This window comes from Sus scrofa, chromosome 15 (genome assembly GCF_054392235.1).
Source record: "Sus scrofa isolate SSC_HxYL_T2T_F1_AM1 chromosome 15, Sscrofa_HxYL_maternal_Yorkshire_Landrace_v2.0, whole genome shotgun sequence".
Classification (NCBI taxonomy): Eukaryota; Metazoa; Chordata; class Mammalia; order Artiodactyla; family Suidae; genus Sus; species Sus scrofa.
In genome coordinates, this window is record NC_139397.1 from 90,556,572 (window position 1) to 90,583,427 (window position 26,856).

The 26,856-nt window shown below is 36.2% G+C and overlaps 1 protein-coding gene across 5 annotated transcripts in view; it reads left to right on the forward strand.

The window, feature by feature from the left end:
* Positions 1–26,856, forward strand: part of UBR3 (ubiquitin protein ligase E3 component n-recognin 3) — a 225,453-nt gene that overhangs the window by 156,181 nt on the left and 42,416 nt on the right. For 3 of the 5 annotated variants that reach the window (XM_084999433.1, XM_084999435.1, XM_084999437.1), the window contains 4 exons: positions 521–631; positions 8,026–8,238; positions 9,867–10,003; positions 17,431–17,516. In XM_084999433.1, the coding sequence (XP_084855559.1) occupies positions 521–631; positions 8,026–8,238; positions 9,867–10,003; positions 17,431–17,516 (547 nt within the window). The remainder of the gene's footprint in view (positions 1–520; positions 632–8,025; positions 8,239–9,866; positions 10,004–17,430; positions 17,517–26,856) is intronic. The other 2 variants (XM_084999434.1, XM_021076503.2) reach the window with 1 other exon arrangement.

Consider the following 26,856-nt stretch of genomic DNA (forward strand, 5'->3'; position numbering starts at 1 on the left):
ATAATTTTAAAGAGAGGAGAATGTCACTAATAATAGAACCTCGATGAGTTCTATTGAAGGGGTGGACAGAGAAAGAAAAGTCTTAAAAGGAGGCCATACCAAATGGTTAAAGAGATTGGAGAAAAACCAAAAGAGAGTGGCATTATTGTAAGCCAGGGGGAAGTAGGTACTTTAAGTTGGCAATGTTAATTATCACAGAGAAATGAAGTACCATATAGAACAGGTAAGATAATAGCAGTATAGTTTCTTATATTTTATGGAGTAGAGAAAAGCTAATTCATAATTATTCTCTTTCATTATGAGTGTAGTTATTTGGAAGCTAAAACTGTTCCAGGTTTAAAAATTCTGCTTCAGAATTGTCGTCATGTGTATTCTTTATATCACAAAAATACAAAGTTCATGCTAGTATAACAATATGAAATCATCGAGAGGTTTATGTGAATTTGTCTAGATGTGTGTATACTTCTTTAAAATTAATTGTATTTTGTCCTTTTTTTGTTTGTTTGTTTTTCTTTTTAAGAGTTCTTGTCTCTTGGCAGTATCAATTGGCTGGGAAGGAGGTGTTTATGTACAAACATGTGGCCACACATTACATATAGATTGTCATAAATCTTACATGGAATCATTACGGGTAAGTTGACCAAAACATTTTAAAGGTGTATATGTCTTTCTAAGTATTAAATATTTTTTTACAGCATATGCATCCTAGTTCATCTTGGGTGGTTATGATTGCCATTTGAACTATCCAACCTTACAATTCCTTGACCTCTTCAACTTTAGGGATTTAATTTTTTTTTACTTCACATTAGCAACTGACTTCCATGGCAGTAATTTTAGACTTTGCTACTCTAGCTTGGAAATGTTAAGTTTTAATAGCCTACCATATCATTTTATTATGTGATTATTCTTCAGTGTCCTTATTTTTACTTTTATTAGTGTGTTTTGCTTCTGACTTCAAGATCTCTAGTCTTTTGACCCCTTGTATTAGCCCATTAGCTCTTACCCAGTCTCACTTTCTTTTGTTTTGGAGTTTTTTGGTTTTTTTTTTTTTTGGTCTGTTTGTTGTTTTTTGCTTTTTAGGGCTACAACCGTGGCATGTGGAGGTTCCCAGACTAGGGGTCAAATTAGAGCTGTAGCTGCCAGCCTATGCCACAGCCACAGTAACACAGGGTCTGAGCTGCGTCTTCAACTTATACCACAGCTCACTGCAATGCCAGATCCTTAACCCACTGAGCAAGGCTTCAGGATACTAGTCGGGTGTGTAACCCGCTAAGCCAAAACAGGGAACTCCTATATCACTTTGGTATCCTGTGCCATACCAGTCATTTAATCTGCCTCCTTTGATTTTAGACCTAGGCAGCTAGCACTGTTAGAAAAATCATAAAACTAAGTGAACTTGTACCTCCCTAAATTTGTGGTTTCTTAGAATAGTGGCTTGGATTAGAGTCTTGGACTTCTCAATGAGATACTGCTTCTCAATTGATTTACCTGTCTTTGATCAGTTCCCTCTCCTAGTCTCTTGGGCAGCTATTCCAAACCTTTGCCTCCTTTCTCCCAGACTCTCTGTTTTGCCTAAATCCCAAGATGCCTTTCCTCTCATCAGAGTCTGTCTCTTTCTGTGACACCAAGTGGCTATCTGTCACATACTGCCTTAGCTTCCCGCTTTGCTTTTCTGTTCCCCAATAAACATCCCACCCAATCCTTGCTTTTCTGTTTTTGAGGTAGTATTCCTTTTTTTGTTCAGGAAAAATTTTTCTGTTTATGTTCTAGTTTTCCTTTTTGCCTATCACCATAGGAGCCTTGAACTATCAGTAAGAAACCTCTTTTTTTTAGGGCTGTACCCATGATATATGGAGGTTCCCAGGCTAGGGGTCAAATTGGAGCTGTAGCTGCCAGCCTACACCACAGCCACAGCAATGTCAGATCCAAGCCATGTCTGTGGTCTTCGACCTACACCACAGCTCGCGGCAGTGCTCACTGAACGAGGCTAGGGATCGAACCTGTGTCCTCAGGGATGCTAGTCAGATTCATTTCCACTGAGCCGTGATGGGAACTCCCTTTTATTTTTTTCCTCTTTTTCTTTTGTGTCTTCAGTTTTTCTGCCTATTTTGTTCCTTCATTTTTAGTTCTTAAAGTTGCTCAGGTCTCTGACATTCAAAATTTCTTTCCTTGGGAGTTCCCGTCGTGGCACAGTGGTTAACAAATCCGACTAGGAGCCATGAGGTTGCGGGTTCGGTCCCTGTCCTTGCTCAGTGGGTTAACGATCCGGCGTTGCCGTGAGCTGTGGTGTAGGTTGCAGACGCGGCTCGGATCCCGCGTTGCTGTGGCTCTGGCATAGGCCGGTGGCTACAGCTCCGATTCGACCCCTAGCCTGGGAACCTCCATATGCCGCGGGAGCGGCCCAAGAACAAAACAACAACAAAAAAAGACAAAAGACAAAAAAAAAAAAAAAAATTTCTTTCCTTGATCTTGCATTGCCATGTAGCTGCAGCCTTTTTTTCTCTCTCTCAGCTCTTCTTCTTCTTCTTCTTTTTTTTTTTTTTTATTTTCCCACTGTACAGCAAGGGGGGCAGGTTATCCTTACATGCATACATTGCATTTACAATTTTTTCCCCCACCCTTTCTTCTGTTGCAACATGAGTATCTAGACATAGTTCTCAATGCTATTCAGCAGGATCTCCTTGTAAATCTATTCTAGGTTGTGTCTGATAAGCCCAAGCTCCCGATCCCTCCCACTTCCTCCCCCTCCCATCAGGCAACCACAAGTCTCTTCTCCAAGTCCATGATTTTCTTTTCTGAGGAGATGTTCATTTGTGCTGGATATTAGATTCCAGTTATAAGTGATATCATATGGTATTTGTCTTTGTCTTTCTGGCTCATTTCACTCAGTATGAGATTCTCTAGTTCCATCCATGTTGCTGCAGATGGCATTATGTCATCCTTTTTTATGGCTGAGTAGTATTCCATTGTGTATATATACCACATCTTCCGAATCCCATCATCTGTCGATGGACATTTGGGTTGTTTCCATGTCCTGGCTATTGTGAATAGTGCTGCAATGAACATGCGGGTGCATGCATCTCTTTTAAGTAGAGAGCTCTCAGCTCTTCTTAAAGGCATGGCCTACTCTATTCCCAGATTCCTAACTCAGAAGCAGAGGAATTCTCTTTTTCCCATTCTACTTCTTACCTCTCATGTTCATTCACTTACTAAATTCTGTTGATTCTGTTTCTTAAATCTCGAACTACATTCTGACTTCATTATTCCCACTTTTTTTTTTTTTTTTTTTTTAATCTTTTTGCCTTTTCTACGGCCGCTTCTGCGGCATATGGAGGTTCCTAGGCTAGGGGTCGAATCAGAGCCATAGCCACCGGCCTACGCCAGAGCCACAGCAATGCAGGATCCGAGCTGCGTCTGCAACCTTCACCACAGCTCACAGCAACGCCGGGTCCTTAACCCGCTGAGCAAGGCCAGGGATCGAACCCGCAACCTCATGGTTCCTAGTCGGATTCGTTAATCATTGCGCCACGACGGGAACTCCCCACTTCTTCTTTTTTGTGTATGCCTTCATTTTTCATGTTGACTGTTTTTAATCACTTTCTTATTAGTTCCCTTACTCCAAAACTAATATATTCATTACATTGATCTTTCTAAAATATAAATCTGATGATATGTCATTGGCTCAAAATTTTTTTTACTGATGGGATAAAGTTCATTCTTCCCTAAATGGCGTTCAAGGCACTCCATGATTTGGGCTTGCCTGTTACTTTAACTTTATCTTCCATGAGTTCAGCATTAATAATCTAATTAATAATTTTGTAAGCACATTTATGCATTTTTCATACCTCTGTATTCAGTGGCTTATTCAAGAAGTATTTATTCAGTACCTACAGTGTTCTAGGTACTGAGATAGACATTGGGGGTACAGCAGTGAAAAAGACATAGTTCCTTCTCTCAAGGAATTTACTATGCATTGTGTGAGACAGAAATAAACAGTTGTAATATATGCGCTGAGTGTTAAGAGATATATTAAGGAACATCTGCCAAGTACTAGAACTTTTTGATGAAGTAAAGTGCTTGAGTGATAAGAAAGACTGGAGAAGTAATTAGGAGTTAAATTATAAAGAGCCTATGTGGTCCACCTAAGGATTCTGGACTTTAGATGATTTTTCTGTAAGAGCCATTAAAGCCATTAAAGGCTCTTAAGCAGAGAGGTGATATATTCAGAAAGGTCACTGTGGCAATTGTGTAGATTTCAGGGGATTGTTATGGGACTGCAGAAGAATAAGAACCAATATGGGAGTTCCCGTTGTGGCGCAGTGGTTACCGAATCCGACTAGGAACCCTGAGGTTGCGGGTTTGGTCCCTGCCCTTGCTCAGTGGGTTAACGATCCGGCGTTGCCGTGAGCTGTGGTGTAGGTTGCAGATGCGGCTCGGATCCTGCGTTGCTGTGGCTCTGGCGTAGGCCAGTGGCTACAGCTCCGATTGGACCCCTAGCCTGGGAACCTCCATATGCCGCAGGAGCGGCCCAAGAAATAGCAACAACAACAACAACAACAGCAACAACAACAACAACAACAACAACAACAACAAAAAAAAGAACGAATATGGTGATAGCTTATATTATTTAGGAGGTAAGAGATGATGATAGTTTGGGTTTAGTCATGACAGTGGAAATGGAGAAGAGGTTAGAGAATATATTTAGAGAAGGATTGTCTAGACTTGGTGAGAGATTAATTCAGGGAGATAACGCATTCCATGGGCAGAATGCGGTCCTTCCCAGAAGGTGAGAGCAGCCCTGGGGTGTGAGGGCTGGGGAATGGTTAGTAGTTTATTTGTTTTTATGATTTTTTCCTTTTTATGTCCACACCTGTGGCATATGGAAGTTCCCAGGCTAGAAGTTGAGTCAGAGCTGCAGCTGAGGCCTACACCACAGCCATGCCAAAACCAGAATTGAGCCGCATCTGAGACCTATGCTGCAGCTTGCCACAGTGCTGGATCCTTAACCCATTGAGCGAGACTAGGGATGGAACCTGCATCTTCACAGAGACAGTGTTGGGTTCCTAACCTGTTGAACCACAGTGGGAACTCTGGGGGTGTGGTTAGTTTTTATGGACTGAGTAATTTCATAGGCTAACAAGTGGGAGAATGAATCCAACTATTTTGGGGAAGGGGTGGGGATTTCTGGGAATTGGGCTATTGCTCACTTTTTGGCTCTTCGTGGATGGCCCCTGAACTGTAATGGTGCTGGTGGGTGTGTCATTTAGTATGCTAGTGTATAACAATAAGTGTATAATGAAGCTCAGGGTCTACTGGAAATGATGTCTTCCTCCATCTTGGGCCTAGTTTGTTCTAACCAGTTTATGTTGAATCCTCAGTGACTGTGTCATCTTCATGGTCGTGCCGACCCTTGCCTCCTGTCTCACTTCTGTGATTCTCTTCTTTCTGCAGCAGTAGGTGCACCTTTATGTTCCTAGAGTAAAGGGGGGCAAAGCTATGGTAGGTACAGTAGGTGAAGGAACTTGACAAGTGAGGAAGTGGTTTGGAAAAACCACTTGGGAATTGGGCAAAAGAGTGCTTTGTAGGATGTTGGCAAAAGATTGCCAGACAGTATTCAGGACTCAGGTGAGGTTGCAAGCAGTTATTTCAGTTTTCCCTAACAATACTCAGTTTGAGTGCAGAATTGCAGTCATACACTGGATTAATTTTGTATGAAAATCGTGTTAGGTATATATTTTGGAAAGTCATGTGAAGGGGGAATGAGAAGTATTAACTTAAAGAGTTTTTAAATGAGAGATCATGGTGTATAGGTAGGTTGGGAAAGGCCTGATAAACTGAGAGAAAAAGGAAGCACTAAAAGGGATAGGAGTTAGCATTCAGAATGTAAGATGTTTGAGTTTAATATTTTCAGATATGGACAATTTTTGGTCATTAGAAGACAAAGATATGGATATCGTTATGGTAACAGATGCTCTGATAGAGTGGCGATCAGAGCCATAGCAGCTGATGAAGTTAAGAATATGAGGGTCTAAGATATAAGGTTGATAGTTCACATGCATATTGAGGTTGCATCTTAGAGTGATGAGGAAAGTGATATAGGTATCCAAGTCTTCTGATATTAAGGGCAATGGATGACAATAAAAAAAGAAGGAAAAGGGTGATCTTGTTAAATGACGTGAGCCGCATAGGTAAGGGGATGCGAGAGTAATGATCTTAAACCGGTACTGGAGATGAGAAGGACACTGAGGCGTGAGGGGTGTGGAAAATGAACATAGCCTATTTGAAGGGGCTTCTGAGGATAAAATTGGAAAGAACCTACTTTCAGTCAAGCCCAGGATGAGAACCTGGCATTCTTCGAAAAGATGGCTACAGGGGAGCTTATAGAATGTCCTTCAATGACCAGGACCTTCACCCCAGCCTTCTAGTACACTCTTACTATATATCTTTTTTTTTGTGTTTTTGGCCACATCTGTGGCATGTGGAAGTTTTCACCCCAACCTTCTAGTATACTTTTTATTGTATATCTTTTCTGAGGGGCCGTGTCTGTGGCATGCGAAATATACTTTTTATTGTATATCTTTTTTGGGGGGCCGTGTCTGTGGCATGCGAAAGTTCTTGGGCCAGGTATCAAACCTGTGCCATAGCAGTGAATGCCAGATCCTTAACCATTAGGCCACCAGGGAACTCCTCTTCTTATATATCTTTAAAACTTACCTTACAAGTCTCCTCTGGAAAGCCTCCTCTGTTGCATTTATCACATTATTGTTATAAGTGATTTGTTTCTTTTTGCCTTTAAGTGAAGATGTCTCTTAACTCTTGCTGTCACCTGGCACAGAATTTGACACATGACAGGGCCTTAGTATTTATTTATTTATAGAATTGGATTTAATAAGACATGGTGTTACATTTTTAAGAACTTGAAAAAAAATGTCATAAAGTTAAAAAAAAAAAGAATTCAGCTCTTTTTGGTCAAAGTATTTGTGATCCAAGATATAGTGTAATGAACACTAAACTAAAGAATTGGGGAACTTAAGTTCATCCTGACATTTTCATTAACTACCTTTGTAACCACAGGCAAATAAATTCATTTTTTCCTTCTTCATACCTTTTTTTTAATCATTATTTTTGTATTGTTAGTAATAATGGTCATATTGTAGAATTCATACATATATATATTAGTACGTCAAAAACATATTTTGAGATAAAGTATTAGGTTAGTGGCAGAATAAGAGAGCTGGGAAAAAGAGTAACACAGTAGTTAGGACTACACCATAGCAGTGGCCTAAAAGAACGAAACAGATGTGGGTGGCGTCAAGCAAAAGACAGGAGCAAATGTAGCAGCCTGGATTCCTGCCTTAATTCCTGGCTAGTTAGCATGTATTGTAGTCTCATGAACAAGAGTTTCCTTGTAGGCCTTTGTACATGATGTGTGTCTGTTTCAAAAATTCTAATTTTTCCTCCTCTTCCTATCAGAAACATCTGAAGGAAAGGATGTTAAATTAATTCTCCTCCTATCACCTTTATATTCTGAATACTCTAAATCTTTTCCTTATGTATTGAACCTAAACAAACCTACTATGTCAGGTCCTGTCATTTGTGTTCAGCAGTTAATACCTTAGAAGGCACATCACATTTTTTAGGCTTAAGTACTCTCAAAAGCTGTCTGTCCTACATCAAAAAACATGAGCACTGGAAGAATATTTCCAGTAGTCACTTACAGAAAATGAAAACAGGGGCATGGAGTAAGAGCAAGGTGATTCACCTTATGTAACCTGCTTTTTCTTATTCTTTATCTTAAATCCACATTTCAGATTGATTACATCATTATTTAAATGTTTCGTACTGAGAGATGGGTAGAATACTTAAGCAGTTCATTGGTTATGGCAAGTGTTACATGATTGCCGTAATGTAAAAGTGATTTGATAAGCTTCAATAATTAAATGATTTTTTTAATGTTTTTATGTCATATATTAGAGGTCCTTTTCTGCAGGGTTCATTTATTTATATGTTTGTTTCATCTTTTAGAATGACCAGGTTCTTCAGGGCTTCTCAGTGGACAAAGGAGAATTCACATGTCCTCTCTGTAGGCAGTTCGCTAACAGTGTTCTTCCTTGTTACCCTGGAAGCAATGTCGAAAACCATCTTTGGCAACGTCCTAGTAACAAAAGCGTACAAGATCTCATAAAGGAAGTGGAAGAGCTGCAGGGACGACCGGGAGCTTTCCCAGTAAGCATCAGTGTAAGGCAGAAATTCCTGGTTAACTCAACTCTCCTTTTCAGCTGTACTTTTTGTTCTGTTTCTAAATTACTCTAGGTTTCTATATGTTTAGTAGAAATTGCTTTTAGAGGTTTTTCCTCTTTATGGTTATTAAAAACAAAAATGAGAGCAGTATACAAATTATTACTAAAGGTTATATTTTTCCTTAGTCTAAATTGTAGTTTTTTTTTTTTTTTTTGCACTTTTTAGGGCTGCACATGTGGCATAAGAAAGTTCTCAGGCCAGGGGGAGAATCGGATCTACAGCTTGACCTACACCACAGCCACAGCAACATGGGATCCAAGCTGCTTCTGCAATCTGCAGCACCCCAGATGTTTAACCCACTGAGCAAGGCCAGGGACAGAACCTGTATCCTTATGGATACTAGTTGGGTTCATTACTGCTGAGCCACAACAGAAACTCCCTAAATTGTTATAGTTTTAAAATATAGCTTCCAGATCATGAAATTCTATAAGTTTAGATATGGTTATTTTGAAATATTTTAAAACAAAACCAAATATTGTATGTATTTATCTTGCATTGTCAAGCATAATCTAGTCATTTTAAAATATGCTCCTTAGGTATATTAGAATCAGGATGATATATTTATGCATATGCTTGTGTGTGTAATTGAGAAATAAAATATTCTATATATGATCAAACAGTTCACTTTAAGTCAGTTTATTTTACTTTGGGATTTGGTATGAGTGAACTTATATTTTATCTCATCCAGTGGGAATTATTTATTTGACTTAAATTCTTAAATATTTCACCTTCATTATAGATTTATGATATGGTCCCTGAAAGAAGTGACAGGTGTGCCCAGTATATGCAGTAAATTTATGGAAACTATGAATATCTGACTTTTGAAACAGAAGTTCATAGTTTAAAGCCACTCAGAAAGATCCATCTCCTTTTCTCAATTGAAGACTAATTTTAGAGTCTAATATGATTTTTTCTTTTGCAAATCCAAATTTTATGTGTTTAAAAATATGCTTAAAGAGGCATCAATATTAATCTTGAAAAATGAACTTAAAGATTTTTTTACAAGCATGGAAAACTAAAATAATTTAATGACATCTACTCATTTGTTTAGAGTATAGTTTGTATGGTTAATTCACAGTTGGATCAGGAGTTCCCGTCGTGGCTCAGGGATTAATGAATGTGACTAGGAACCATGAGGTTTCAGGTTTGCTCAGTGGGTTAAGGATCCGGTGTTGCTGTGAGCTGTGGTGTAGGTTACAGATGCAGCTTGGATCCCACGTTGCTGTGGCTGTGGTGTAGGCTGGTGGCTGCACCTCCGATTTGACCCCTAGCCTGGGGAACCTCCATATGCTGCGGGTGTGGCCCTAGGAGAAAAAAAATAAAGGCATAGTTGGATCACAATATAAAATTAGGATGGAAGGTCCCTAAAATAAGAGAAAATATCCCTTGATCTGTTTTATGTTTGTACACTACATCTATTTATAGAGGATAGCTAATGTTTATCTGTTTTGATTTTTAAATCTTAATTTCCTAGTGTGCTCATATGATAAGTAATGTAGTTTTAGACTATTATTAGAGAAAATGAATACACATAAACTTTTTATGTGTGTTTGCATTTTTTACAGTCAGAAACCAACTTAAGTAAAGAAATGGAATCTGTAATGAAAGATATCAAAAATACCACTCAGAAGAAATATAGAGACTATAGCAAGACTCCAGGCTCGCCAGATAATGATTTTCTCTTTATGTATTCTGTTGCTAGGTAGGTATTTATAGTATTTACTTATTATTAATAGTTGGTTTTATTGTTTTATTTATCGACATTCATATTTATTTGAAGAAAGGTTTCATACTTTTAATGTTGGTTGAAATTATGACTAGTTTTAGAACCTCCTATAAAAGTGTAGTTTTCCTTCATTGTCCAAAGTTTTTATTTTAATGGACTGTTGTCTTTTTAGGGCTGCACCCATGGTATTATTTTAATGGAATTTTGATTTAAGTGTCATTGAGCATTATAGGATATGTGAGGAAAAGTATATTATGCGTGTTTAGGGGCAGATGACTACCTCAAAGCATGTGTTACATATGAAGGGTTTTGTTAAGAAATCACTGCTTGGAGTTCCCATTGTGGATCAGCTGGTTAAGAACCTGAGGTAGTCTCTGTGAGGATACAGGTTCAGTCTCTGGCCTCTCTCAGTGGGTTAAGTATTCAGCATTACCGTAAGCTGCCACAGGTCACAGATGAAGCTCAAATCCAGTGTTGCCATGACTGTGGTGTAGGCCTCAGCTGCAGCGCCAGTTGACTCCTAGCCTGGGAACTTCCATATGGAGGAGGAAGTGGCCATTAAAAAAAAAATCACTGTTGCAACCCTGTCAAAAAGTGGTTAGACTAGAAATAAAATATTGTAATATGTTAAATACTTTATTTATTTTTGCCACCCTGAGGCATTTGGAGTTCTCAGGTCAGGGATCATCAGATCCAAGCCACAATTGTGACCTGTGGCACAGCTGTCGCAATTCTGGATCCTTATCTCACTGTGTTGGGTTAGGGATGGAATCTGCATCCCATTGTTCCAGAGAGGCTGCCAATCCTGTTGCACCACAGTGGGAACTCCAAATACTTTTAATTTATAAAAAAAAGAACAGTTAAGAAGAACGTACTTTGTTTTAAGCTTTTGAAAGATCTAGTAATATCCTAGAAGAGTAGAGGTGGTTTAGAAAATTAAATAAAGGAAAGGAAGCAAGAGATTAGGCATGTTCTAAACCTCTGTAAGTAGCCATCAGACACTCAAGAAAGCAAAGGTAAATACTTTTCATTTCTCAGATTAGGTAGAATTAGTCTAATCAACTGAGGAGATGTTCAGTACCTAAGAAATAGTTCGAAATAGGAATTTTAGAAAACTTAATTAAATGAAAATGGAGAGCCATAAAAAAAGTAAACAAGAGAGAAGCAGGCACAGTTAGGAACTTATAAACACATTCTGCCAAATCTGATTTAGACCCCTGGATCTCTAGAAGCACATGTTGTATTTTGTCCAAGTAGAATTGTAATAGGTAAGATAAAGAGAAATAATGTGACTTGAAGCCATGTGACAAATTAGTGGCAAAGGACTAGAACTCAAATCTGAGTTGTTCTTTCAGTTACTATCCTTTTTTCCCCTCTCCTTTGTTCAATTTTTATAAGTCATATACATGCAATTCATCATGGCCATTCCCTCTGCCCCATTCCTGGAGCAGAGGGTAACAAGAGTGAATAAACTATGTACTCCTTTGAATCCAGGAAAAATGGAACCAAATTTAAGAATATTACAGCAAGCAAGTTAGACTTCAAGATAAAAAAAAATTAGTTTTTATCTAAAAATGAAAATGCTAGACTAATGGATTGAGAATTAACTTTCTAATTTGCCCATTCCTAGACTATTATTGTTATTTATCCAGAATACTTTAGGGGAAGATGTAACAGTTAATTTAACATTTTGTTGAAGAGTTAACCAATTGCACACTTATAAAATACACTTTATGTGAAAACTAAATTGACTGTAATTTAATTTTGCAAGTTTCAAGGTTTTATAAACTATTGTACAATATTGTGGTAAAAGATTGAGATGAATGTAGACCAATTCAGTTATGCTATATGTATTTGTATGTATGTACACATACACATGTATATATATACACATATTTATGTCACTTGTGTATTTATGCTTTTGACTTTATTAGGATTGGCCTTATAAGAAATCCAGGTTGAATGGGAATGATCTGTACATAGAATTTTGCTATAGTATGATAAATAATTTGATTTAAATTTAGTTTGGTAGAAGTTTTGGATTCCTGTTTCTTCGTTTAAATATACAAATAATTTATAGAAAAATATAATTTTTAATAGAATTTTTTATAGAAAACTTGCTGTGATATTGGGAGACTCTTTTTTTTTTTTTCCCTCTCTTTTTTTTTTTCTTTCGGCTGTGCCCATGGCATGCAGAAGTTTCTGGGCCAGGGATTCAACCTGTGCCACAGCAGCAACGTGGGCTGGGACAGATATCAAATGTTACTTACTAAGGGTATATGTAGAGAAATGGAGAAAATATGTTCTCTGGTCTTCCTATACTTTTTTTTTTTTTTTAATTTTTTCCCACTCTGCAGCAAGGGGATCAGGTTATCCTTACATGTATAAATTTTTTTCCCTACCCTTTGTTCTGTTGCAATATGAGTATCTAGACATAGTTCACAATGCTACCTAGCAGGATCTCCTTGTAAATCTATTCTAGGTTGTATCTGATAACCCCAAGCTCCGATCCTTCCCACTTCCTCCCTCTCCCATCGGGCAGCCACAGGTCTATTTTCCAAGTCCATGATTTTCTTTTCTGTGGAGATGTTCATTTGTGCTGGATATTAGATTCCAGTTATAAGTGATATCATATGGTATTTGTCTTTGTCTTTCTGGCTCATTTCACTCAGTATGAGATTCTCTAGTTCCATCCATGTTGCTGCAGATGGCATTATGTCATTCTTTTTTATGGCTAAGTAGTATTCCATTGTGTATATATACCACATCTTCCAAATCCCATCATCTGTCGATGGACATTTGGGTTGTTTCCATGTCCTGGCTATTGTGAATAGTGCTGCAATGAACATGCGGGTGTATGTGTCTCTTTTAAGTAGAGTTTTGTCCAGTTATATGCCCAAGAGTGGGATTGCGGGGTCATATGGAGGTTCTATGTATAGATTTCTAAGGTATCTCCAAACTGTTCTCCATAGTGGCTGTACCAGTTTACATTCCCACCAACAGTGCAGGAGGGTTCCCTTTCTCCACAGCCCCTCCAGCACTTGTTATTTGTGGACTTATTAATGATGGCCATTCTGACTGGTGTGAGGTGGTATCTCATGGTAGTTTTGATTTGCATTTCTCTTCTGATCAGCGATGCTGAGCATTTTCTCATGTGTTTGCTGGCCATCTGTGTATCTTCCTTGGAGAACAGTCTCTTCAGGTCTTTTGCCCATTTTTCCATTGATTGATTGGCTTTTTTGCTGTTGAGTTGTATAAGTTGCTTGTATATTCTAGAGATTAAGCCCTTGTCCGTTGCATCACTTGAAACTATTTTCTCCCATTCTGTAATTTCTCTTTTTATTCTTCCTATACTTCTTGATCCCTAGTGATAAACTCTAAAGCCACAGGATAATGATTCTGAAAGTGGAACCATCTAACCTTTAACAATCTCATTATCCTTTGCTTAAAATTACCCAGGCTATTGCAGATTCTCTGAGTTTTACATAATCATTAAAAAGAAAACACACACACAAAAACAAAATTGATTGAAAAATTAACAAAAATACAAATTGAAGGGAAAGAGCATGTAGTATCCTATTTGAATAAGATGTAACTTTTTCAGGGTAGGAAACCAGGTCTTTATAGTTATTTTCTGCCTAGCATATAACCTTGTTTCATTAAATACTTATGATTACAGATGATAATTATTTTTATGCATAAACTGTAGGCATTGAAATATTTAGCAGTGTTTAATATGGTAAAATATTTAGAAAAAACAATTTGAATTATTTAACTTGTGACTTAAAGGTTGTAATTCTTAAATGTATAGTTCTTAGAATGTGCAAATTTATTTGTATTTGACATTAGTAATTTGAATGGAATACAATACTGGTTTCCTAGAACTGAATTTATCCCAGCTGAACAATTTTGCTGCTCTTTGAAGAGCTTTGAGTAAAGCTGTTTCTGTCAATAACTATTTTAGAGCTATATATGTATTTTATTCGATAGGACAATATGCATCTCTGATTTTAATTTTTTTTGCATGATGATGGCTTAGAGGATTTTCTGAGGGCAGCAGAGAAGAAATTGTCGAAATGATATCCTTTTATTGTATTAAAATTAATCAAAATAACTCTTTTCAAGTTTTAATGTATTTCCAAAAAACATTCTATTGCAAATATCAGTCATTCAGATGGAACATGCAAAGTTAATTTTAGGGAAGAAAGCTTTCCTCACTTCAATACTAATTCATTATTTTATTATTGAAACAGTGAATCACACTAATTTGAGTCATTGATTTTTCTAAAGATTTTGGACCCAAGTTTATATAGCCTAGAGTTATTAGTTAGTAGCACTTGTCCTGTATATAGTGAGAAACACGGAAATGGAAAGAAGGTGAAACTTGAGTGACTGAGGTGTAGTTGGGGAGACATCTTTAAGTCATAGTGAGCAAACTACTGAGTAGACTGAATGCACTTTGCTTTATACATTAGTTGCATTATAAGTTTAAACCTTATCAATTATGTTTGCAATAAAAAGAATGCTTGCTAAATTCCAAATTATAGATTCTTTTTAAAACTAAAAAATTCTTAGATTAAAAAAAAAATCCCTGTTCCCCTGTTTTAATTTTTTTTCTTAATTTGAGTCACTGCTGAGTTTAAAGAAATAGAATGAAGGATCAACTGGAGAGAGAGAATAAACTGTAGGGACTAGAGATTCTTATCACTGGTTACATATCAAAACAAAGAGATGGTCATTTCCTTGGAATATTTTGAACAGCTACAGTTTCTAAATCCTTGATGGTACCTAGCAAAGTGTTCAAACTGTTTGCAAATACATGTCACAATGAGAAAGTGATGTAGAACTTCAAAAGGGAAGATGGGCAAATTGAAATATAGAGTATGTGGAAGTGCTCCTTTCCTATTCCAAGAAAAGGGAGTTAGTTCTTCCTAACTGAGCTGAGCTGAGCTTGAACTTGAGCTGAGTAGTCTATAATATAAGGCCATGCCATGATGTAATGAAGATTTTTTTTTTCTCTAAGAAATTGAATTACTTGGATGCGTAGTAGGTGTAGGCTCAGGCCTTGAAGCCACACTAACCAGTGTGTGTGTGTGTCTGTGTGTGCATTTTATACACATGTTTGTTTCTCAAATTATAGCTCTAAAAATAGAAGTTATTGCCAGAGTAGGGGTAGAAGGGAAAATATACCTTGGCCAAGCGTGAAGGAACTGAAGCATAGTCGGAGTTTTTATGTGGTTGTATATAACTAGGTGGCCACCGTGATAGGCTTTTAGCAGTCTTTCTTTTTTTTTTTTTTTTTTTTTTTTTTAATGTAGAGATTTACTCTTCTTTTTTTTTTCCCCTTCCAAACTAATTTAAATGTGATCATATTAGAAAATATAGAAAGTTGGCTTGGAAAGAACAAAATGGCTTGGAAACTCCTGCTCCCAATACATCTTTATATCATACATTCAGGGGGGCAGAAACAGCATATTGTGATTTTCAACAGTGAGGGAAGAGCAGTCATGGGGCGCATGAGGATCTGTGTGTTCTTTTGTTAGAAACTAAGGAAAAGCTGATGGCTAGGGCTTTTGACATATTCATTTTTTAAATCCTAGATATTATATGATACTAACTTTTGGATAGGTAGTTTTTGTTTTTCGTTAACTCAGAAGGATTGCTGTACACACGATCTTTCAACCATAATTTAGAATAATTAATTACATTAATAGTTTTCTTTCAAGTATTCTTTAAAATCAAATTTCTGGTAACATGTTTGTCATCCTTTAGAGTATCTTATTTGACAGTTGAATAAATAGGATTGTTCATGTATTTATATTTTGATGAATATTTTTGCAAATTATACTGAAATAAAGGTTGACATTCTGGTTCTGTCATTCATTTGTAAGAATTAATCATGTTCTGGTTAGCTCTTTTAAAAGTACTATCTAGGAAATCTTAGTTTTTATAAGAGAATATAGCCATTAATTTTTTTCTACAGATTAGGCAACAGAAGATTTGTGAAAACAAAATGTATTGATCTCATTTATATTCCCTTGATGAAGGAACACATGCTGGTCTCCGCTCGCTTTCTGTCCACTAATATGAAATCCTTGTCCCTGCTTCCTTGCTGGTAGGTTTTTAGAAGTTCAGTGAGCAATGCAAATCGCCTGAAGGGTGGAAAATTCCCTTGTTACACAGATGCCCTTATCAGCAGCAACCAGATGGAGCTCTGAGCAGGAACATTATCAGTGTTAAATTGCTTTTCTCCCCCCCTGAGTAGAGAGGATTAAAGCATTCCTTTAGAAATGGGTGGCAAATGTACAGATTTAGGAATATTAATATTTTAAACAGTTTGCATTTGTAAGTAAATATGTGAAATAATGTTTCAAAACATTCTGTATTCAGAATACAACAAAAACCAGCTCAAAATGTTTTGTTTTAAATAAAAAATGATACTGTTCTTTCCTGAATTCACTTGCAAAGAGTAAGCTTGAAACTTTGTCCTTTTTTTTTTTTAAGATGGGGGCTATGCCACTATTAGTGTCATATGCATACTTATTCAGTTTTAGTTGTGGCAAATAAAGATTTCTTTCAGTTTATTAATATTGTTAAAATAAAACTATGCACAATTTAGCACTTGGAATTTTCATTTATTGTTTTGTCAAAATTGGCTATTTCACTGTTGCTGTTTTTGAATAAATTCTTTAGATTCCAATTAATTTGTTTTTTGAAATATCAGTTTACTAGTTACTGCTATTTTGTAAGCTAATAATTGCTAAATATATGGTCATTTCATATGTATATGAACAATACTTTTGTTTTGCAGTGTTAATAGTTGTATGTTTTAATAAAAATATGATTTTAGAAGTCCATAAAGGAGGCTACTGTTGATTATATGTGTTGTTCATAGCCACTTTGATGTTAGTGATTTTTTTGTTTCTTAATATTGGTTTCTAGATGCCATCTAAGCTACAATGAGTGATAGCCATTTCTGTGATAGAAAAATTGATATGCTTTTGTATTTTATATGCTAGTAACCACATAACCAGTAGCTAACAGAGTATAAATTCTTTCATCAGATTCATGTGCGGGTTTTTGAAATGTGTTCCAGCTTTTTTTCTTTAAGGCCTAGCTTATAGTATTTGCCAACAGCTGGGATTTTGCAACAATTACACTGTGATGTGTGCAGTTTTCCAGGTATAAATATGAACATATAAGTAAGGGTATATAAACTGTTACCCTTTTTTATTTCTAAATATCAGGTAAAATATGATTATCATTGATATTGCATAAACTATACTTTTGCAAAAAAATAAAGTCAAAGAACTTTATTTAGGTTGATTCAGACATATCAAAAAAACAAATTAAAAGTATCTCTCTAGTCTAATGACAGATATATCTTAATGCTTTGTTTTCAGAACCAATTTGGAACTTGAATTAATTCATCGAGGAGGGAATTTATGTTCAGGTGGTGCGAGCACAGCTGGTAAAAGGTCTTGTTTAAGTAAGTATTAAACATGCTAAATTTTAAAAAAATTTCTAATTATGTCGATTTTTAAAGCATATATAGGCAATATATGCTTGGTCTTTTTCAAATTTTCTTTATGTTTTATATAATCAGTTTTAATAGTGATTCTATGCTTTAAATGGTTAATTTTATACTTGAAGAATCATGAATATTTAGCTCTTTCTCTACTATTATACTCAACAAATAAATGTCATACTACTTGATCAGATTTGAACATTGGTTCAAAATTATAGCAGTGTATTATCCTCAACTATTAAAAAATCCTCAAACTTAAATTCTTTAAAAGAAATTTTACATTGTATTTAAGAAACCTTTTTATAAACACAGTTTGTGTTGCCTACAGATCCCCATATAAATAGCCGTTGTTAATTAGTGAGGGCATTTGTACTGTACTTTGATGTGTACACATGTATTAAAATTGTAGATGTTTACTTTTGTTCATGAATATGCTTTATATTATAAAATGAGCATGATCAGTATTTTTTGTAAGGGTATATTTCTGAAAAGTGTCATTTAGAACTTAAAGTAGATTTTTCTTGAGCATGGTTTTGATGCTACCACTGTGTAATCATTGTTGAGAGAATGTGAATACTAGGGGTAATATTATTTAATGTCTGGTACACCTAATTATTGATCCAAAATCATTGGAGTTAAAACATTACCTAATGTGATTGATATGGGAAATAAAAATTATTTAAAGCATGTTCTTTTGAAAAATGAATATATTTTCTTAAATGATAAAAGTATTTGTAATTATTTTAAGTTATAGAATACATATTAGTTTTTCTAAAATATGTGTATATTGTTTTAAAAAGATATATATGTAATTTTGGAATGATTTCAAAGCAAAGGACTGATCAGTCATCTTGAACTTTCTAACATAAAGATACAAATTTATGTGAAATCCAAGCTACTTTTAAAACTCTTACTAGTTGTATTAGGTTTTGATGTTTTATTTTGGGTTATCACTTGATTCTTAGAAGTTTAAGGTTTTGGAAGGTTTTTTTTTTACTGAGTGTTTAGCATTTATTGACCCCCTTGATATATGCACTTAAACCCTATGTTTTAAAGGGGAAGTTGTTGGTAAATCAGTTTTAGCTTTTCTTGTTTGAATTGGCAGAATTGTTAATTTCACTTATATAAATTATTCTTTCTTATTAATTTGTTGTTTGCTGATAATATTCCAGAAACTGTTATATTAGCGTTTAGTAAAGAAATTTCAGTTTTATGTTAAAAAAACTACTTTTTTCCCCTCTCTGAGGTTCTTAAAGTCATCCAAACTTAGAAATGATGAATTTATCTAGAATGCCAAAAATAGTAGTAAAAGTCCAGCAGCAACCACTTCAGTTATCACCCTCAGTGTTAATTTATATTAAATTAACAGACTTTCATTTCTTTTTATTTTACCCTTTAGTGAATAAGAGATTACTGTGTCAATATAGAAGAGATCGTGATAAGCTTATCTTTTTTTTTTTTTTTTTTTTTTGCTATTTCTTTGGGGTGCTCCGGCGGCATATGGAGGTTCCCAGGCTAGGGGTCTAATTGGAGCTGTAGTCTCCGGCCTACGCCAGAGCCACAGCAACGCTGGATCCGAGCCGCATCTGCAACCTACACCACAGCTCACGGCAACGCCGGATCGTTAACCCACTGAGCAAGGGCAGGGACCGAACCCGCAACCTCATGGTTCCTAGTCGGATTCGTTAACCACTGCGCCACGACGGGAACTCTGATAAGCTTATCTTAATTATAAACTGTTTTTAGTTTTCTTTTTCCCTTATCAATTATGTTCTTTTGTCCCGCAGATTTATTGAGGTATGATTGACAAACTAAAAATTGTATATATTTAGGTTGTATACATGATTTTTGTTTTTAGTTTTCATATGACTTTTTGTTTAGTTGCTTTTGCATTATTTATCCTAATTGTTTTAAAAGCACTCTATAAATCATGTATGCAAAATATGTTGTATGTTCTATAAAATCATATTATTTTGCAAGTGTATTAACTTAACGTATTTGTTATTTACTCAAGCCTAACTCAAATCTAATATAAGTTGAAAACCAGATCATAAATTGATGATGTTTCATAGGATCTTGGATCAAATATATAATTTTTTTCATCTTCCAATAGAATGCTAATGGTATTACTAAACAAAAATTTTGTCTTTTCTCTAAATCCTTCCTGTAAGTCAGTCTCATTTTAAAAGTATCTTTTCTTTTTTCATTAATATTTTGGTGAAAAGGAGTGAGAAAATGCTCCACTAATTAAGCAAATGATAAGGGAATAATGTTTTGGAATAATGTCCCATCACAAATTCCTAATGAATTGAAGCTTAGTTTAGTTAAGAAAAGATTTAATAAAGTTTGTCTGGAACAGCTTAAGTAATGCCTGATAGATAAATATGGATGGGGACACACACACACACACACACACACACACACACACACACACACACACACATGCGCGCGTGCGCGTGCACACAGTGGGGGTGGGGCAGGAAAGGAGACTTTTATCTACAAGAATGAGAGGGAAAATATTACTGGCCAAATTTATACTGAGAAATCAAATTGTCATGGAACAATGCCATTTAGCACTTCCACATTCAAACAGTGTTTGAAGTATTGAGGTGGAGTGACCAGTATTCAACCAGAGTAAAATTCATTGAAAATATGTGTCTGGGAAATTTTCCACAGTAAAAAAATGAGCAAAATTAATTAATTCACATAACAGCATACTATGGTATTTTAATAATACCTTATATTTGCGCTCTTAAAGTTTATAAAGTACCTTCACATAAATTATTTAGCCTTTAGAATGACCATGTAAAATAGATATTCTCTCTTTTTCATAGAAAAGGAAACTGAAGTTCATTCAGAGTGATTATGTTGCCAATTCATACATCTGGAAAATGTCAGAGTTTGCAATTGAACCCAGCTCTTATGATTCTAAGTTTAGTTATGTAAGACATATCCTTTGCCCCTAAGTGTCCCAACGGATGCAGAACCTTTAAAAACTTTCACCCATGAGCTTAGTCAAGGATGTCCTATTCACACTTTGGGATCTTTCTAGGCTTTCCCATGCTAACCTTTCTGTTATGTTGCCTGTTTTCTTTTGCTAGTCTTTCACTGTGAATCCTATTTTTGTTTTGGCCCACTCCTTCAGACATTTTCTCAAGTCCTGATCCTTTCTTTCTTGGATACCAGTTAGTTCTCCTTTAGTTTTCACTACTTGCTGGTTTCCCCTTGGTCCTGGTGGGAGGCATCTGCTTCAGTCCCACCAACAGCTCTGTTTGTAACTCTGTCTGGACCTCCTCTTTATCCATTGGCGGGTCAGGCATTAAGGACCTTGTATTCAGCAGATCAGACTGCTTCTAGATGAATTTATTATAAGCTAGAAAGTGTTAAGTTCTAAAGTGGGGTATTGATAAAGTTCTAGAAAATTTGGAAATTTGGGATGATATTAGCTTGTAACATCAGTGAAGCTTTTGGTGGACATGGCGTTTTGAACAAGACTGAAAGATAAGTGAATTTGGAGTTTTTGTTACAAATTGGTATGTATACTGATAAGTACCACCAACTTGGTCAGCAACAGATGTAGGCAAAGCAGATGCAAAAATTGAAGATGTAACTTTTTTTTTTAAATTTTTTTTTAATTTTTTTTTATAATAGCTGCACCCATGGCAGATGGAATTTCTTTGGCCAGGGATTGAATCCAAGCTTCAGCTGTGACCTATATCTGTAGCAACACTGAACCCTTTAACCCACTGCACTGGGCCAGGGATTGAACCCATGCCTCTGTAGTTGCCTGAGCTGCTGCTGTAGGCTTCCTAATCCACTGTGCCATAGCGGGGACTCCTGAAGGCATAACTTTTTATTAAGAAGAATGTTTTTTTAAGTTACTCAGTTAATTTCTTCATTCAAGTGATTTGAAGGTAGACATGAAACTCCATAGATTCCAGTGACGTTCACAGGCTTTCAACACTTTTTTTGCCATATGATATTCTTAGTGTATTTCTCAAGTAGAAATTGTTGAAGCTGGTAGCTGGGGTGGAGGTGGAAGAGGCGTTATTGATAAATTATTAACATTGGAGGATAATTTTAATAAATTATCTTTAAGTAGATCAACATCTTTCCATATATTTGGGTCTAAGCTTTCTGCTTATTACTGTAATTTAAGAAGTCACAGTTTATATATCACAAGTGGATTTCATGACTTTATAGAGATTAAAAATTAAGCTTTGCTGTTGTGGCTTAGCAGGTTACAAACCTGACTAGCATCCACGAGGATGCAGGTTCGATTCCTGGCCTTGCTCAGAGGGTGAAGTATCTGGCAATGTAATGAGCTGTGGTGTAGGTTGCAGACAAGGCTCAGCTCCTGTGTTGTTGTGGCTGTGGTGTAGGCCAGCAGCCGCCCCTGAGAACTTCCATATGCCATAGGTGTGACCCTAAAAAGCAGCAAAACAAAACAAAAACAACTTTAGTCAGGAAACGTTAAAGCAAACCCTTGCTTTGACATTTTCACTTGGGAAGTTTTAACTTAATTTTGATATAATATAAGATCTTTTCAAGAAATGATGCATACAGTGGAGGACTTAGCCCTGTGTTTGTTATTCATAGAAAGCAGTCCAGCTCAGATGTATGCATTTATCTTAAAATAGTTTTAGTTGCTCAAAGAATAATTTTTGGTGAATTCAGAGTTAGAGAAAATTATTTTGATGTTAACTTCATGCTGAGTAAGACTCCATAAAGATACTGTTTAATAATATCATAAAATTGTTACCAAGTAATCTGAACTTACTCTTTAACAGTGGTAAAATTCTGATATCTATGGCTTACTAAGGTCTTCCCTTTGATATGTTTTTTGTCTTAATGATCAGTTTGAGTTATACTAAGAAATAATCTGCCAGTTTCGATTTCTTATGTGTTTAGAAATAATGGACAGAAGAACAGAATTTCCAAGCTTGTACTTAGCTCATTAAACATCTGCTTCAAAAGCATTTTTGAAAGAGTTTAACATGTAACAACTTCAGGTTCAGTTTCCTTAAGTGAATATTCATTCAAGTCATAAAAATTGACTTAATAGTGTTTTTTGTGTGTATGGTAGCCGTAGTCATACATGTAGCTCTCAAATTTACAATAAAGTTGGAATTATGTTTTTATTTTATAGATTTTTTGATGAAATAATCTTGCTTTCATATTGACAAATATAGATCTTACCTTTTTGTTCCGGCTGAGCGTTCTTATAATTAAATCTTTTTTTTTTTTTTCAAGGACAGACCAGCCTTTCAGTGCTGATTTCTGTTTTAGTAATGATATGTTTCTCTTGTGATTAAGTGCATTATAATACCTTAGACTTGTCACAGTTGTAGAGTTTGATTAGGTTTTGCAGAAATTGGAGTTCCTTGTCCCAGGTGAGTTGTCACAGCAACCAGCATGGGGAAGAAGATGGTAGGAGCAAGTAGGTCAAGCTTTAGTAGTTAGAGGTGAAAGGCTGGTCTCTTTGGAGGCAGTGAAATTAAGGCTGATTAATTGGCCTACTTCTTGGTTACTGAGCCAGTGCATCATTATGGCAGAAAAGGAAGAGTATAAATCCATCATGAATTTTAAGCTTCTGTGTATGATTTTAAAAAATAGAATTGTTGATGTTGATGTAATAGTTAGCATATTTAAAAAAAATCCTATTAAATATCAAGCACCTTGCTAGCCTGGAAAGTACAAAGAAGAGAAGAAACAATTGTCTTTTTTCAGGGAGATAGCACCATCTAATATGATCAGAAAACATGTGAAAAATAATTACAAGGCTATATAAGAAGTGCTGAAGTAGGAGTTCCCGTCATGGCGCAGTGGTTAACGAATCCGACTAGGAACCATGAGGTTGCGGGTTCGGTCCCTGCCCTTGCTCAGTGGGTTAATGATCCGGCGTTGCCGTGAGCTGTGGCGTAGGTTGCAGACGCGGCTCGGATCCCGAGTTGCTGTGGCTCTGGCGTAGGCAAGTGGCTACAGCTCCGATTCAACCCCTAGCCTGGGAACCTCCATATGCCGCGGGAGCGGCCCAAGAAATAGCAACAACAACAACAATAACAACAACAACAACAACAACAAAGACAAAAAAAAAAAGAAGTGCTGAAGTAGAGGTAACACAGCATAGAGAATGCATAAAGCAAGGGATGGTCATATCTTTCTGGTATGGTATTAGAAAAGCTTTACAGAGGACTACTTGAACTGGCTCTTGAAAGATGAGTCAGGTTTGCCTGGAGAATAAGATGGTATTGTAGGCTGAGAGAACAGTTTGCAGAGACAGAGTGAGCCACTGTGACACATTGGGGAATACTTGGTAAAGGAGTGGAGGAAAGAAGGTTAAGTAATAAAGAAGCTAGTGGTCATCTCATGAAGGGCTTTCTATGCCTGTTCCTTCAGTGGTTAACCAACTGATTTTGAAATAATATGAAGAGACTTATTGTTTACAGGGATTAGAAGGGGGTGAAACAAAAGACATAAAGCTGAATGAGCACCCTATTGAGTAATCTAATTGAGAAATGAGGTAGGAGTGGAGTAGAAGAGAATGGGTCATAGGAGGCAGAACTAATAAGATTGGTAATCACTTGGCTATGGGGGGGGGAGAATGTGGGAGATGTCTCCCACATTCTTTTTTGGATGTTTGTATCTGCAGTGATGTCATTCACTCAAATGGGATTATAAGAGGAAATGAACATTGGAGCTAGGCTGGGCTATATAATCACTTTAGTTTGGGATATATTGATTATGTGGTGCCCATCAAACATCTGAAGTGCTCGAGGAATTTGTGAATTGTAAACTTACAGGTAGAAGTGGAAATAGAGCTTAGGTAAAATCGTGTGTGCAGAATGAGAGGGAAAGAGGACTAAGAAGGGCTCCCTTTCCCTTTCTTATGGAAATGCCAGCTTTTAGGGTACAAAGCTTGGATTCAAATCCAGGACATCCTGGCTCTTACTAGACAGTGGTATCTCCTATCCATTTATTGAAATCACAGCATACCTGTAAGTTAGTGATATTTCTCATTTCCAACCCCCCCCCCCTTTTGTGCCTTTTTTTAGGGCTGCACCTGCAGCATGTGGAAGTTCTCAGGCTAGGAGTTGAATCAGACCTCTAGCCGCTGGCCTTTGCCACAGGCACAGCAATGCCATATCAGAGCCACGTCTGCAACCTACATTGTAGCTCGTGGCAACACTGGATCCTTAACAAGGTCAAGGATCAAACCTGTATCCTCATGGATCCTTGTTGGATTCATTACCACTGAGCCACAACCGGAACTCCTCTAAATCCTTTTATAAATACATGTAGGTCTGATTTTAGAACTTTAAAATGTGTCATTCCAGAAAAAGTTATCTATTCTTTTTGTTGTTGTTATTCAGAATTTTAATAGTACACTGTCTTGGTGTAATTGCTTTTCAGTTTTTTAAATGTCATGCACACAGTTAGTGTTTAATACCCTTTTCCGTTGAAAACACTGTGAATTGTATAAACATATGGAAAAATATTGAATATTATTTGGCCTAGTCTGTTTCCTAGTGGAGTTATTTGCAGTTTCCAAGGTTGTTTTTGAAAGGTAGATGTACCTCATTAGATGTTATCATCCTTCAGTTCTAGTTAAAGCCAATACCAAAGACTCTTGTATAAATAGTTTTAGAAGACACTGCAGGGTTACAGTCTCAGTTTTTCAGAGGAATGGAATGGAAAGGGAGTATATGTTAAAAAAGGAATTTTGTACTTTTCTTTTAATCATAAAAACCCTAAGGAGAACTGGAGTGGTAGAAATAAACTTATGAATTAGCAAATCTTGAATTCTATTCTTAGCTTTCCCAGTAAACATTAGGGTAACCTGGCAAGGTCTTCCTTTCTCTGGGCCTATTTCCTTACCAGTAGAATTAGGGAGTATAAGGATGAAAAAGTTTTCTTCTACCATTTGTATTTCTTTAATTATGGTAAAGGCTAAGAAAATGTGCAGATTGCAACATTATTTTTATGCTGGGCATGGTTTCAATGCAAAACAGGTCAGTAAAATTCCAATTTCTGTGCTTTTGGTTAAATCAGATAAACTTTAAGTTAATTGACTTTCATCTTGAAAGGAGATATTGAAAAAAAAGAGTCCTTTGATTCAATTAAAACTATATAAAAAGAATGCAAAGCTCCCTACCTTACAACTTGAGTTAATATTTTTTCTGCTAGAGGAATTTATTTGTTAAAAAAACTTTTAGCTTTTAGACACTTTAAAAAAGTTATAAATTATGTACTTGGTAAAAACAAACAAATAAACAAAAACCCAGGCTCTTAGGTGTAATTGAACTGAAATTTTAAAAAAAGTACCAGTAGATCTATGTTATTTCCATGCTAAAAATGTCTCTAATTCTCAGTGTTATCAATGGAACCAGGTTACTAGAAAAAAACTGAAAATTTGGGAAAACTTAACTTGTCTCTAGACTGGGATAACAATATTACCTACCTGAAAGAATTTTTGTAAAAATAAATTGAGATAAGCTGTGTAAAGTGATTATTAAATAGTGCTTGGCACTAATAAATTCTCTACTATTTATAGGATGAAGAAATTTAAAGAGAGAATTTAGGCTATTCATTGACTTATAGACAGAAGGTAAAGCAGGTTAAGGTATTTAGATTCTGCTTGTTATATAGAGATCAGATGGAAACTTAATTGTATGAATAGAGTGTTAGGTTTAGCTGCCTTGCCCACCTGCCGTTTCCTCTGCCGTGCCCCATAGAGTGGAACATTTATTTTGTTCATCTTAGAGCTCTCATGTCTTACAAATCACTTCCCCAAACTACTAACACTACTATTCCTACTGCTACCACTACTACACCTTTCCTCCAATATATATGTATGTACAAGAATCATATTGATGAATTTCAAGACATTCTGAAATTTGGATGATTTCTAAGTCAGTTGCTCAGAGAAAGAAATGTTTAGTTTTGAATATTTTAATTTAGAGAGTAAGTGACAACAGTGTGTTTGTGTCGTTTGGCTTTTTTCTTTCTGGTTTTAAGAGTTAATTTTAGTACGTCAGGAAATACTTTCTTGGAGTTCCCCTTGTGGTACAGTGGAAAGAATCCAACTAGTATCCATGAGGATGTGGGTTTGATCCCTGGTCTTGTTAGTGGGTTGGGGATCTGCCATTGCTGTGAGCTGTGGTGTAGTTTGCAGATGTGGCTCGGATCCCACGTTGCTGTGGCTGTGGTTGTGGTGAAGGCCAGCAGCTGTAGCCCTGATTCAACCCCTGGCCTGGGAACTTCCACATGCTGCAGGTATGGCCATTTAAAAAAAAAAAAG